The following is a 12,430-nucleotide window of genomic DNA, read 5'->3' as shown; positions in this document are numbered from 1 at the left end:
TTGAAGCTTTTTAAAAAATTTCTTTGGTCGTTCCCCTACCCCCACCACCCTCGGCAACAACCCCAGGTGCATACAGTGGGGAGGAAGCGGTCCCCTGAGCTGCTGTGTGACCTTGGGCTAGTCCTTCCACCTCTCTGTTCCAGTACAGGGAGCCCAGTGAAAACACGCTTCCCCAGGCAGGTGGCTTTAATAAGGTGGGAGGGAGGGTATTTGGTTTAAAAGCATTTCCAAAACATTGCCTACTTTTCCTCCCTTTTGGAAAATCATTAACCGCCATAGCATGGTGAAAGCTCTGATAAGATCTGCAAGAAAGAATCTGCCTTAGGTGGAGTTCTTCCAGAAGTAAACTGAGACATGCCCCTGTCTGAAGGGGTGTATCACAGTCGTCTCCCAGGGTAGACGGTTCAGGGAGTCAGCAAGAAGACAGCAGAAGTGGAGCACAGAACCCCAAAAGGGATCTGGGGGTTCTCAGTGGGGCACCCGCAGTGCCTGTGACAGTAATGCTTATTTATTTCTCTTTACTGTCAGGTAAAGGCTTTCGAAAAGTCCACGCAAACCGAGTAGGTGACCCGCAGGGACGCTCAGTGTTGGGCCTCGGCCCCAGGGTTTCTGAAGCTGGGCCGTGGAGGCATATGCACCTCCCGCTGGATCTGGGCGGAGCTCGGCCTTGTCCACCTTACCTGGTTCCTCTCTGGTGCAGGAAAACCTCAGATCACAAAGAATTAGGGAGAAACCTAAGAAGCGCATTCCTATTCAGGGGCGGCAGCGGGCAGGCTCCACGGTGCCGCGCCCCAGCCTGGCGCTGGTGTCCGAGCGCTTCTCACTCGGGGTCGCTCCCTCGTTGAGCTTCATTCACTTCACCTGTAGAATGAGATGATGGTGCCTGTGAGCTGGTGGCACCTGGTGTCCGATGGTACCTGCAAGTCTGCAAAAGGGTGCCTGCCACACACAGATGTTAACCGCCTTTAGTAACAGTAGGCTCCCAGGGAGGGTTTTCATACAATCAAATGTCCCGGAAGCCTCTGGATTAGTTTTCAGGTCCTGGGCTGGGCACACCTCTCCCAGGTGGTCAGGACAGAGCAGAGCCTTTCCTAGCCGGGGAGGGGAGTCCTGTGCTCTAATAGAAAAGAGACCCTCCCCCCCGCTACCCCCGCTACTTTGAGTACAACTCAAGCAGATCTAGCCGTATCAGTCCACAGTGACTGAAATCAGAACAGCTAATATTTACGGAGCATCGACCAGGCACCAAGCACTATGCTAAGTTCTCAGCCGAAAGTGGCTGCTCGTTTGGGTGCTGAGATGGCTGCTGGGGGTCCCAGTGCTCTGACCCAACCCCCGACCTTGAACTCACCTGGCACCACAGCACAACATGAGGCAAGAGGGGGCTGTTAGGAGGGAGAGGGAGTTTTGTTGGAGGCTGGATTTTGAGCTTAGAGCTATTAGGAAGGAGACGAGGTGAGAGGATGAACCAGGCGCCTGCAGGAGCAGAGGCCGTGAGGGGACCCGGCGAGGCTCCCGCACGACGAGGCAGAGCGATGCCCCAGCGGGGCAGGGTGGCGGGCGTGGTTTGATAAGGTGAGGAGAAGTGCTCCCTACAGCGTGTGGACCATCCCGTAGGTGATCAGAATGCGACTAGGAGAAGCGCCAACGGTTCCATTTAGAGCCGATCCATTCTAAATGGTATTGTGCGCCCACCGTGGGCCAGCACCACCCCGGGGACGCCTCAGCTGTGACTGTCTGGAGTCGACTGTCTCTGCAGATTTCATGGTGGAGGTTTATCTTGTGGTCTCAGTTCTCTGGTGAGTAAAGGCGAGTTGTTGATTTTTAGTTTGTTCATCTTTTTTTTTTTTTTTTCCTTTTAAGGGTAAGAGTGGTGGTTGCAGGCTGTTTGCACGTCGGAACTGAAAACGGAAGTTCCCGGTATATCTCTCTCTCTCTCTCTGTTTTTTTCTTTGTTTGTTTCTTTTAAGTTTTAAAAGTTGAGATGAAATTCACATACCATAAAATGCACCTTGTTAAATGGACCATTCAGCGGCTGTTAGTATACTCACAAAGTCGTGCAACGGTCACCACTAATTCCGGAAATTTTCATCATCCCCGATGACACGTCACTCCCATTAGCTGTCCCTCCCTCCCTCTCCCGTTCTCCAGCCCCCAGCAACAACCGATCCATGGATTTGCCTATTTGAACATTTATGTAAGTGGAGTCATACAATATGTGATCTTACGGTGCACGTCCGGTTCCTTGTACTTAGCATAATGTTTTGAAGCTTCGCTCATGTCGTCGTGTATATCAACACCTTCCTTTCGGTGGAATAATACTCCGTCGCCTGGATGCATCACATGTCCAGCCATCAGTTGATGCATGTTTGGGCAGCTTCCACTTGCTGATTATTACAAATAAAGGTGCCATGAATATCCACGTACAAGGTTTTCGTGTGGACGTATGTTTTCATTTCTCTTGGCTGTAGACCTCAAAGAGGAGTCAGTTGACTGGCCATAGGGTAATTTGGTGTTTACCTTTTTGAGGAACTGCCTCAAAAACTGCCTTGTCAGCATCACCATTTACATTCTGCCAGCACTGTACAGGGCCCCACTCCTCCATGCCTGCCTTCACCGATGTTTGCTGTTTCCCTTTTTAGAAATCATTATTATTAAGGCCATCTTAGCAGGTGTGAGATGGTATCTCATTCTGGTTTCAACTGGCATTTCCTCAGTGACTAAGTACGGTGAGAGCATCTTTTCATGTGCTTATTGAACATTTGCATGTCCTCTTTGGAGACATATCCGTTCGAATCCTCTGCCCATTTCTTTTTAGTTTGGGAGAGTCGTCTTTTCATTGTTGAGGTGTAATTTCCGTTTACGTATTCTGTAATTCCCTATTGGATATATAGTTTGCAGAAATTTTCCGCCATTCTTTGTGTTGTCTTTTTACTTTCTTGATTGTGTTTTTTGAACCACAAAAAACCAAAAGTTTTTAATTTTCATGAATTCCAGTTTATTTTTGGGGGGGTTGTTTTTTGGGGGAGATGGGGGTGTCATATTTAAGAAACCATTGGCCAAATACAAGGTTATGCAGATTTACACCTGTTTCTCCTGAGAGTTTTATAGGTTTAACTATTTTCTTTAGGTCTTTCATCTATTTTGAGTTAATTTTTGTATTTGACATAAGGTCAGGGTCCAAACTCATTCTTCTACATGTACATATCCATGTAGTTTTCCTTGCGTCATTTGTTGAAGAGACTGTTCTTTTTCTTATTAAATTGTTTTGGCGTCATTTTCTAAAATTAATTTACCATAAGGGTATTGGTTCATTTCTGGACTCTTAATTCTATTCCATTGATCTATATGTCTATTCTATGCCAGAACTACACAGACCTTGTCATTGTAACCTTCTAGTGAGTTTCAAGAAGTGTCTATCCTCTAGTTTCATTATTGTATTTTAAGATTGTTTTGCACATTCTGGAACCCATATGAATTTGACGACCAGCTTTTCAATTTGTGCAAAACAGCCAGCTGGAATTTCGGTAAGTATAACACTGAATCTGTAGATCAATTTGGGGAATAGTGCTGTCTTAACAATATTAAGTCTTCCAATCCATGAACACAGGAGGCCTTTCCATTTATTTAGATCTTATTTAATTTCCTTTCAGTGATGCTCTGTCTTCAGTGTACAAGTCTTAAACTTTTTTTTTGGCTAAATTTATTTCTAAGTAATTAATTCTTTTTGATTCTTTTGTAAATGAAATTATTTCCTAAATTTTACTTCTGAATTTTTCATTGCTAGTCTATAAGGAAGAATACAGTTGATTTTTATATAATGATTTTGTATTGTGAAACCTGCTGAACTTGTTTATTAGGTCGAAATTGTTGACTCTTCGAACTGAAAAGCCACAGGCCAGGGCTGAGCTAGATCCCAGGCCACCAGGTCCTGATGTGCACCCACCGTGTTAGGAAGGTGTCTTTCTCCACCATCAAACTGTTCGTCTGTCTACTGATATCCCTTTCAAGCAGATTCTTCTTTCCTCGTTCATTTCCTGATAGCTCTAAATCAAGAGGGAAGAAATTAGGTCCCAATTCTTCCACCCAAAGGCCCAGAATTGAATCCCATTGGTCTGGCATAGGTCATGTGCCCATCCTTGAGCCAATCACAAGAAAAGAGTGTTCTGATTGGCTGGGTTTGAGTCACATGCCCTGGAGGTGGGGTTGACTCACTCCCCACCCCTACCATCCACATGGATTGAGAGAGAGCTGATTCTCTAAAGGAGTCAGAGTGATTTTACCAGAAGAAGCGGGGTGGGTGCTTGGCACCTAAAACCAGTAGATGCCATTACACTGGGCTGGGCAAGTAAATGCATTAATACTGAAAAAAAGAACGTTTTTTCTAAACATGCAACAGTCTCGCAGTGTGCAGACGGTGCATCGCGTGGGGATGGAGGAGCGCCTGAACCAGCACCGCCACTTTGGACTGCTTCAAGCTGGTTCTGAGCTGATATTTGTTGAAATCATTTCGGCGTGTGTGTCTGGCTTCCTGTCGCGGGCATAGATGGAACGTTCAGAGTGAGGAAGAATGTGTGAGCCAGCGAGGGAGACAGAACACACAGGAGGTCTGTGCCAAAGCAGCGTCGCGTTGTCTTTAACACTCTGTACAGTCGTCCCAAAGTAAAAAAAGAAAACTGTTTCTAAAAATAAAGCGAAATATTATAAAAGCTTTATAATCAGATGATTTGGAGCAAATGATGGGTTTAGATGTGCAAAAACATGTTTAAAACAAATATCTATCCTCATGCGTGCGTGTGCGTGTGTGCATGTGTGTACGCGTGCATGTGCGTACATGTGTGTGCATGTGTGCTGGGACTCTGCCTCACCCCTCCCCCATCCCTCCTCTCCCACTTCCCCTCCCCCACCTTTTTCTCTCCTCTACGTGCCCCCTCCTTGCCATGGCTGATAACCCGGCTGATAACCCTGAAAGTGGAGGGCTGAAATGATGTGCAGCTTATTAAAAGGCTTTTATCGAGCTCAAAATAAATTTGTCTTTAAAAGCATCTAACTTGAATAAGTTTAAAAATAAAAATTTTTAATTCATGGAATTAGAGTCCTACCTGTTCTTTATTTAAGTATGACAGATGCTGAGGAAGTCACAAAGTGTGGGGTCTGGGGCTGGCTCTGTGGTCATTTGATCTAGATTCAAATCCATCCCCACCCCACCCCACCCCGTGTCTCTTTCCAGCAAGTTAACAGTCACAAATGCCAACCCACCCACATCTCCTCAGCGATTCCTATTTCCCTCCACGTGGGTCTAACCTCCAGCTGAAAGCACCTGTGTCCTGCTACCTGAGGCTTTCTCTGGCTTCTGGAAGCTTCTCTACTCACCATGCAGCAGGCCAGAAAGTGCTGGGAATTGTTGTTCTGGGCAGGGCCTTCACTCGTGGTGGGAGTAGGGGATGAAGTCCCCAGCTCCCTCACCCTCAGTGGGGAGCCCTGAGGTGACGTGCCCCATCCCCCCAGCAGTCCCAGGGCTCCCCGAGGCACTGAGCCCCAGTCACCCACGAAGTCACTTGCTTGATGGCGCATGCTTCGTTCGTCTCCATCTTTCCCCTGGCCCACCTCCCCACTGTCCTCCTAGTGATCCCTGCCTCAGGTGTGCTTCTGGGGCACCCAGCCTCAGGCAACCACACACCGTACAGTGGGGGTCAGGAAGCACGCTCTCAGAAGACACCTCGACCTTTCCAGTCTCCAGAACTGTGAGAAGATTTGCCGTTTAAGTCACTTGGTCTGTGGCATACTCAGTCGAAGGAACCTTAGAAAACAACGAGATATCGACTTGATAATTCATACTAGGTAGCACAGACCTGTCCAGCACGGAAAGGACTGAACCCCACTTTCCTACTCACTAGCTCTGTGATCTCGACCGGTTTATTTAGCAGTCTCGACGCGCTTCAGTTTCTTGTCTGTAAAATGTGGATTTAATATTACTCTCTTACCTTGGAAGATTGCCTGAATGATTCAATGACATAATGTAAAGTTCTGGAAATAGGGTCCACAGTAAGCTCTAAATAAAGTTCACTTTCCGGTCAGTACTAAGTCTTTCAGGAAACATCTTGGCATTGAACTTGAGAGTAGGATTCTCATTTAAAATGAAAGGAGGTAACAAATTAACATGTAGAAGAAGTGTTTTGCCCTAACCGCTACCCCAGGTTCTGAAGTGCCCCACCCACACCCACAACCCCAAGCGACTCCTGTCTCTTATGAGGTGTGTCCCCCCATTTCCCCATTTTACCATCTGGGCAGAGAAGTCTCAGCACCTCAGTTTTCAGATGCTTTCGGAAATGGTTGAGCTCCAAAATATAGGGGAGAAAAACATTGCGAAATCAGAATCAATAAATTTTTAATTAAACGTCTAGAAAACCTAGTATGTCAAGTTCATTAATTGTTCCATTTAGTCACCATAAAAATTTCATTACACTTAATTATATTTGAAACAAATTTATAGGTGAAATCATTTCACTTTGCAAGAATTCCCAAGAATCCTGGACACTCAGTGGAGAATTTTCGGCCGATTGTAATTAAGTGAATTTCTTGTAGGCAAACAATTTTTAAAACAAAATTATCAAAAAATCATTTAATTATAAAAGTTAGATATGAATTCATTTTACTGTAGTTGCTGAGATATGGAGAAGGGCTTTCTGAAAAGCATCGGTGGGGGAGGAAGGTGTGAGAACAGCCCAGGGCTGGCCACGTCCCCTCTCCCCTTGCCACCTGCCTCCACTTCTCCAGCACACAAGGCCGCCTTCCAAATCCCCATCTCGCCTTAGATCAGAATCTTCCAATGGCCCTTCCTCTGCCCCTGGGGAGAATTCCAAGTTTCTGCCACGCCCTTCAATACCTGGCCTCTGCCCATCTCCCTAACTCATGTACCACCTGTCCAGGTCCCCTTCACTGGCCAGCATTGCTGGGAGTGGTGGTGGGGACCCATGACTCAGCCTGAGCCACCTGTCAATCCCTGGATAGGGCACTGTGGTCTCTTCTGCAGTCAGAGTGGGAAGTGGGGCCGGGGAACCAGTGAGGAAGGCTTTCTCCTGCCACCCCTCAGCCCCCCACACACAGGCACCAGCATCATGTGGCCTGCGATAAAGAAGGCACAACGAATCATTTGGTGAGTGACCGGATGAATGAATGGGATTGCTCTGTCCCCTCAGAGACAGCTGGAAATCAGCTAGTGACGCTATGACTAGCTCCTGTTTACCGCGCACGCGGTACATGCTCAGTGCCCTGCTGGGATCTGTGGTGCCAGACAGATCTAACTTGCGTGACAACCCCACAAGGTAGGTTCTGCTATGAGAGAGAAACTGAGGCTCAGAGGGAGTCGTGACTCGCTCCAGGCACAGAGTCGGGGCGTCAGGTCCAGAGCCCCAGGCCTGTCTGACTCCCGTGGACACGGATGACCCGCGGAGGCCACCAAGCTCTGCCGTGCAGGGCAGCGAACAGAGCTGAGGCAGGCCCCGTGAGGTGTCACCGCGTCTGCCGCCTTCCACGCAGCCGCTCTGCCTGGTTTTGTGTCCCTCCTGCTCACAGCTCTCGCAACCTTGCACAGTCCCTGTCCCTCTCTGGCCACCTCTGGTTCTCTGACCTTTGCCCCTGGCCAAAGACACGTTTATAATGCACGTTTGGTGCTTTCTCACCGTTCACTCCCACCCCCGAGGTGTTCACAGAGGCGACATGAAAACAGCATCCAGCCTGCCTGGTGGAAGGGAGACTCGGTTTTGCCAACACAATGCGCAGTATAAATATCTCTCTTTTAGAAGAGAAAGAGAGAAGTTTAAAGACTTAAGCTCTGGAACACATAATTATCATCTGGTTTAGATGGAGAGTTCTAATAGTTTCCAGAAAAACACAAGTCGTGAAAAAGGAGTGTGCTTTCTGAGGTAAAAAGAGGTTTGGTTTCCAGCAGACAGTGGCGCCATCTTGGAACCCCTGTGACCTTTGAGGCCCTTCCCAGGCAGAGTAAGGAGGCACTGGCACCCCCGCCTCCTGTCCCCTCCCCTCTTGCCGTCCACACTGGATGTCAGGCTCTGAGAGCCTGAAAACTGCCTTGAACTTGGCCTGAGACCTGCTCAGTAAATAGGTCCCTGTGAATGGCCATACCTAAAGGCTCAGAGGAGGTGTCCTCGCTCCTTCTTTGGGGGAACGGCAAAGCCTTGCAATGGCAGGGACAGCTAGGTAGCCTCCAATAACTGTTGTACCCTACTTTTAAGTAATGGAACCCTCAATTTTAGCTGAGTGCATTGTGGCCCAGCCCCTCCCTTGCCAGGCGAATAGGATGTCAGTGGAATGTGTGTGCAACTTGCAAGTCTTCCTAAAGAGGAGATACCTGCCTTTCTTCCCTTTCCTCCTTCCTGCTGGAAGGAATGCAGATGTGACGGCTGGAGCTTGAGCAGCCATCCTAAAGCAAGGCCAACTTGCAAATGGAGGCCATGAACAGCAGAGCAACAAGATAGAAGGGGCCTTGGCCTTGACACTATGGCTCGCCACACCAAACCTGGACCACCTACTGGACTTAGAAAGAAGCGTCCAGATTGTTAGTGAGCATCTACTAAGTGTCATATAGATATACCTTCTCTTATTTATTATCTCGACTTTATAGGTAAAGAAATGGGCGCAGAGAGGTGGCAACCCACAGCTAGGGAGCCCTTAGAGCTCAGAGCCAACTTGCCCTGAAGAGGAAGGCAGAATCCCGGTCCAGGCGCAACCCCCCTCCCAGCGCACTCAGCCGTTCTGGCATGGCGGCTCCTGCCGCAGGTGGTAGGGACCACTGGGAGCCAGCGGGGAGGCCTTAAGCGGCTTCAGGATGAGACGGGGGAGTGGGGGCCACTGGAGACAGGAAGGGGCCATCTAAACACTGCCCAGCTGATTATGAGGGTGCCAGCCTTCACCCCGAAGTACAAATAGTCCTTCCAGAAGCCAGATGGCCCCTCAGGATCCAGCTGGGGTCCCTTAGGCTGACCTGCAAGCCCACCAGGCCACACCATAGCGCTTCCACACTGTGTTCAGTGGCTTGCGAGAAGGAGCCTGAGCAGGAGGGGCCAGGGAGGCAGGGGAGAAGCGGAGGGCACTCGGCCAGATGGAGTCCTGCATTTTTCGGGGCGGGGGCGGGGGTGATGGGTGGGGTCCCTGCTCCACCAGAGGGACCAGGTAGAGGTGGGCCGGGGCCCAGGCTCGTGAGCGAGCGCCACCTGGTGGCCAGTCGCGACATGGTGCCTCCCAGCGTCCACTTGGGTTCAAGCCAAGCTCCCTCCCCAAGGTCTCCTCCACAATCTTCCTCAACACCAGCAACGATCCCTCATTTAAAATTCATGTTATCGGTTCATATAGAGATGCACGTGTCTTCGATTTCACGTAGAACAGGAAGAAAGCATTGTCGTGGTTTCCTGTTTTTATTGAGTTGTCAAACACGTCCCCCGCCGCATGCTAATGACTCCTCCTGGCCGGCTCGGCCCCGCCCGCAGAGATTCGGATTCCATTGGTCTAGCTGTGGACCGGGCGTCGGGACTTTTCCTGCCTGCTTCGCAAAGGCAGCTTCGGGACAGCTTCTGGCCCCCCTCTACCGCCGCTGTTTTCACTGTTCCCCGCCCCTCCCTTTGCAGAGATGCTGCGTCAAGAGTCCCCGAGGCCCCCGCCGCTGGGACCCCAAGTCCAGGGCCTTCCGGAGCCGAGGTCTTGACCCTTGGCTGCCTCAGTGCCAGTGACCCCTCCTATTACCTGAAAGAGAACAGTGGCTCTGAACTGCTCAGGGGTCACGGGCCTGTTTTGGAACTTATGAAAGCGATGGGTCCTTTCTCTAGGACGCATGGGGGCCGGCTGTGCTAATGACTAGATGACACCGGAGGCTCTGGCTGCCGGACTGGCCGGACTAGCCCCCTCACCACGACGTTTATTCGCCCTGCTTCACAGATAAGTAAATGAGCGTACAGAGAGGCTAAATAACTTGCTTAAGGTCGCATGGCCACTAAATCTGAGGGCTGGGTTAGAGCCCAAACATCTCTGTGGCCTTGGACAAGTGATCTCACCAACTCAAGCCTCAGTTTCCCCTCTGAGAAAAGAGGCCAGTACCAGTTCCTACCCTGTAAGTGAGTCAGGGCACAAGAGATGGGAGAGCACATAGTAGGTGCGCATTAAAGAGTCGTCATATTGATCCGCACATGACCACAGGGCTCCCATCCACCCAGGAGTCTTGGCCTCTCTGTGGACAGTCAGGGTAGCCATCGGTGAGCACCCGGAAGTTTGGGGGAGCCCCCGGCCCCAGGGGTGCTCAGGTCTTACCAAGATCAGCTTCTTCCGACAAACGTCTAGTCAGAGGCCCTCACTTCCTCTTGCTCATCAATTCTGCTTTCGGTTTTATTTCTTTGGAAAGCCAGGCCCCCCCTGCCCCGCCCCACACCACTTCATCGGTGCATGCCAGTCCTCTCTGTTTCCGGAGTGTGAACAGCTGACATCTGTCCCGCTGAAACTGGTCTCCCTTTTACAGCTGCCAGAAGTACCCGACTCTGCCACACAGGGACACAGAGGCTCAACCCGGCCCACCCTCTCAAAGCCACAGTGCAGGAGTCTGCCACGGCCCCTGCCCAAGTCTCCTGGGGCTCCCAGCAGCTGCTGTCAGCATGGCAGAGGGCCCTGCAGACCTAAGCAACACAGGTACTTCTTTTCTTCTAAGGGCCAGTGGGGGTCTGGGCGGGACTGGCACTTCTCTCTCTCTCTCTGGCTCCTTCGCTTGGCCCAGATTACAGCTACGATAGTGACAGTGCCCGTTAGCGCACAGTGACGTCCGGTCTGGGAGGCTTGCTCTGCCCCAGGCGCCTGGCCACACGCTTGCCACACAGTCAGTGTAACCTCAGCGGTAAGCACAATGATGTCCCTATCCACACGTGAGATCATCGAGGCTGTCAGGCAAGAGGCTGACACGGGGGCTGCGCCCCAGCTGCACACTCATTCTGAGAAACAGAAGAAGGCGCTTTGATAAGGGGGTCCCATTTCCCCCGCGGGGTCCCGGGCGGGAGAGCCCGGCAGTGAGCAGTTGCTGCCTGCATTCTAGGGCTGTGGCTAGGGGCTTGTGGGCTGTGGGCTGAGGGTTTCGAGGGGGGATTTTTTTGTTGTTATCATTAGCTCACTTAATCCTCACCACGGTCTTTGAAGTAGCAGCTCTTATCCCCACTTTGCAGGTGGAGAAATGAGGCACAGTGAGGTCACACGGCTGGGAAGTGGCAGAGCCGAGCTCAGGCCTGCGAAACCAGCCATCGGAGAACAAACATGGGGAGGGGTGTGGGGAGGGGGTGGGGCGTGGGGTGTGGGGTGTAAGCAAGTGCAGCCCAGCGCCCGGGCCAGTTCCCACCCTACTTCCCCGAGGGGGACAAGCAGGTGCCGGTGCAGGGGGCTCGGTCACCGAATCTGTCTTCTTCCCTGGGGGGCGTTTCCTTCCTCACCGACTTGGCACTTGGCCGCATTCATTCCACAGATCCCTGTTTGCGCGAGGCCCCAGCTCTTGGGGGTCAGCCTTATCTCGACCCCGCTTCTCCCCGCTTCTCAGTCAGGGAAATGCAGGAGGGGAGCGGGGTCGAGGAAGGGGAGGAAGCTCATCGGGGAGGAAGCTTTTCAGGAATCAAACCTCTTTTCAAGACAAGGCAACCCCAGGTGTTGGTCGAGGTTTTCCTGCGGCTGGGCCGGCCGCTCGGTGGGTGAAGGGGCGGGTGCCCCGAGATGTTCTAGCTGTTCTTCCCCTGCTCCCGGCAAGGACAAACACATTCTGGTCACAAGGCGACTGGATCGTACCTTCCCCCACTTGTACTGCCACCAAGGAACCCGGGAGAAACCCAGAAGGCAAAGGTTGCGATAGGGCCACCGCCCTGGAGGGGGACCCGGATCGCCCCAGAAAGGCCCTGCTTTGCATTTCCCTTGGGGCTCTTGGGGGCAGACATTTCCTGGCCACAAGCTGGGCTGCCACTCCCCACGCCGGCTGCCCCTGGCACCTCGCCCGCTGCAGAGCCGCTGGCCTGGGCTCCTGGGTTCTGTGCTAGAGACCACGGGCCCTCAGGGAGTCCCGCCTGGAGCCTCGAGGGGCCCTGCGTAGGGCGTCAGACTCAGGCGGGGGAACAGAGGCGTGCCATGCCCTGGTCACCTGGGCAGGCATCTGTCCCACTAGTGGAGAAATCCACTCGCTCCTTCACTCCCTCAGTCACATGCCATATCCTGAGACCCCGCGGTGTGCCTGGCTCTGTGCTGCACGCTGCGGGTAGGACGGTGAACCAGGCAATTGTGACGGGGACCCTTGAGGACATTCTGCAGGGGACACACACACACGGCACCTCGCCCACACAGAGCACCCACAGGAGATGGTGTGCGAGCGAGAGCTGCTGGTCGGGCAGACGCGGGGCAGGTG

The 12,430-nt window shown here is 51.6% G+C and overlaps 1 protein-coding gene across 1 annotated transcript in view; it reads left to right on the top strand.

Annotated features, from left to right (window-relative positions):
* The first annotated feature begins 10,444 nt into the window (after positions 1 to 10,444).
* ZBP1 (Z-DNA binding protein 1) overlaps positions 10,445 to 12,430 on the top strand; it is a 10,171-nt gene continuing 8,185 nt past the window's right edge. Inside the window, 1 exon segment of the mRNA XM_039864684.1 lies at positions 10,445 to 10,692. Coding sequence (XP_039720618.1) covers positions 10,659 to 10,692 — 34 coding nt within the window. The 5' untranslated portion in view covers positions 10,445 to 10,658.

This window comes from Pteropus medius, unplaced genomic scaffold (assembly GCF_902729225.1).
Source record: "Pteropus medius unplaced genomic scaffold, Ma_sr-lr_union100, whole genome shotgun sequence".
Classification (NCBI taxonomy): Eukaryota; Metazoa; Chordata; class Mammalia; order Chiroptera; family Pteropodidae; genus Pteropus; species Pteropus medius.
Note: the sequence above shows the minus strand (reverse complement) of the source record. Positions and strands in the feature narration are given on the sequence as shown.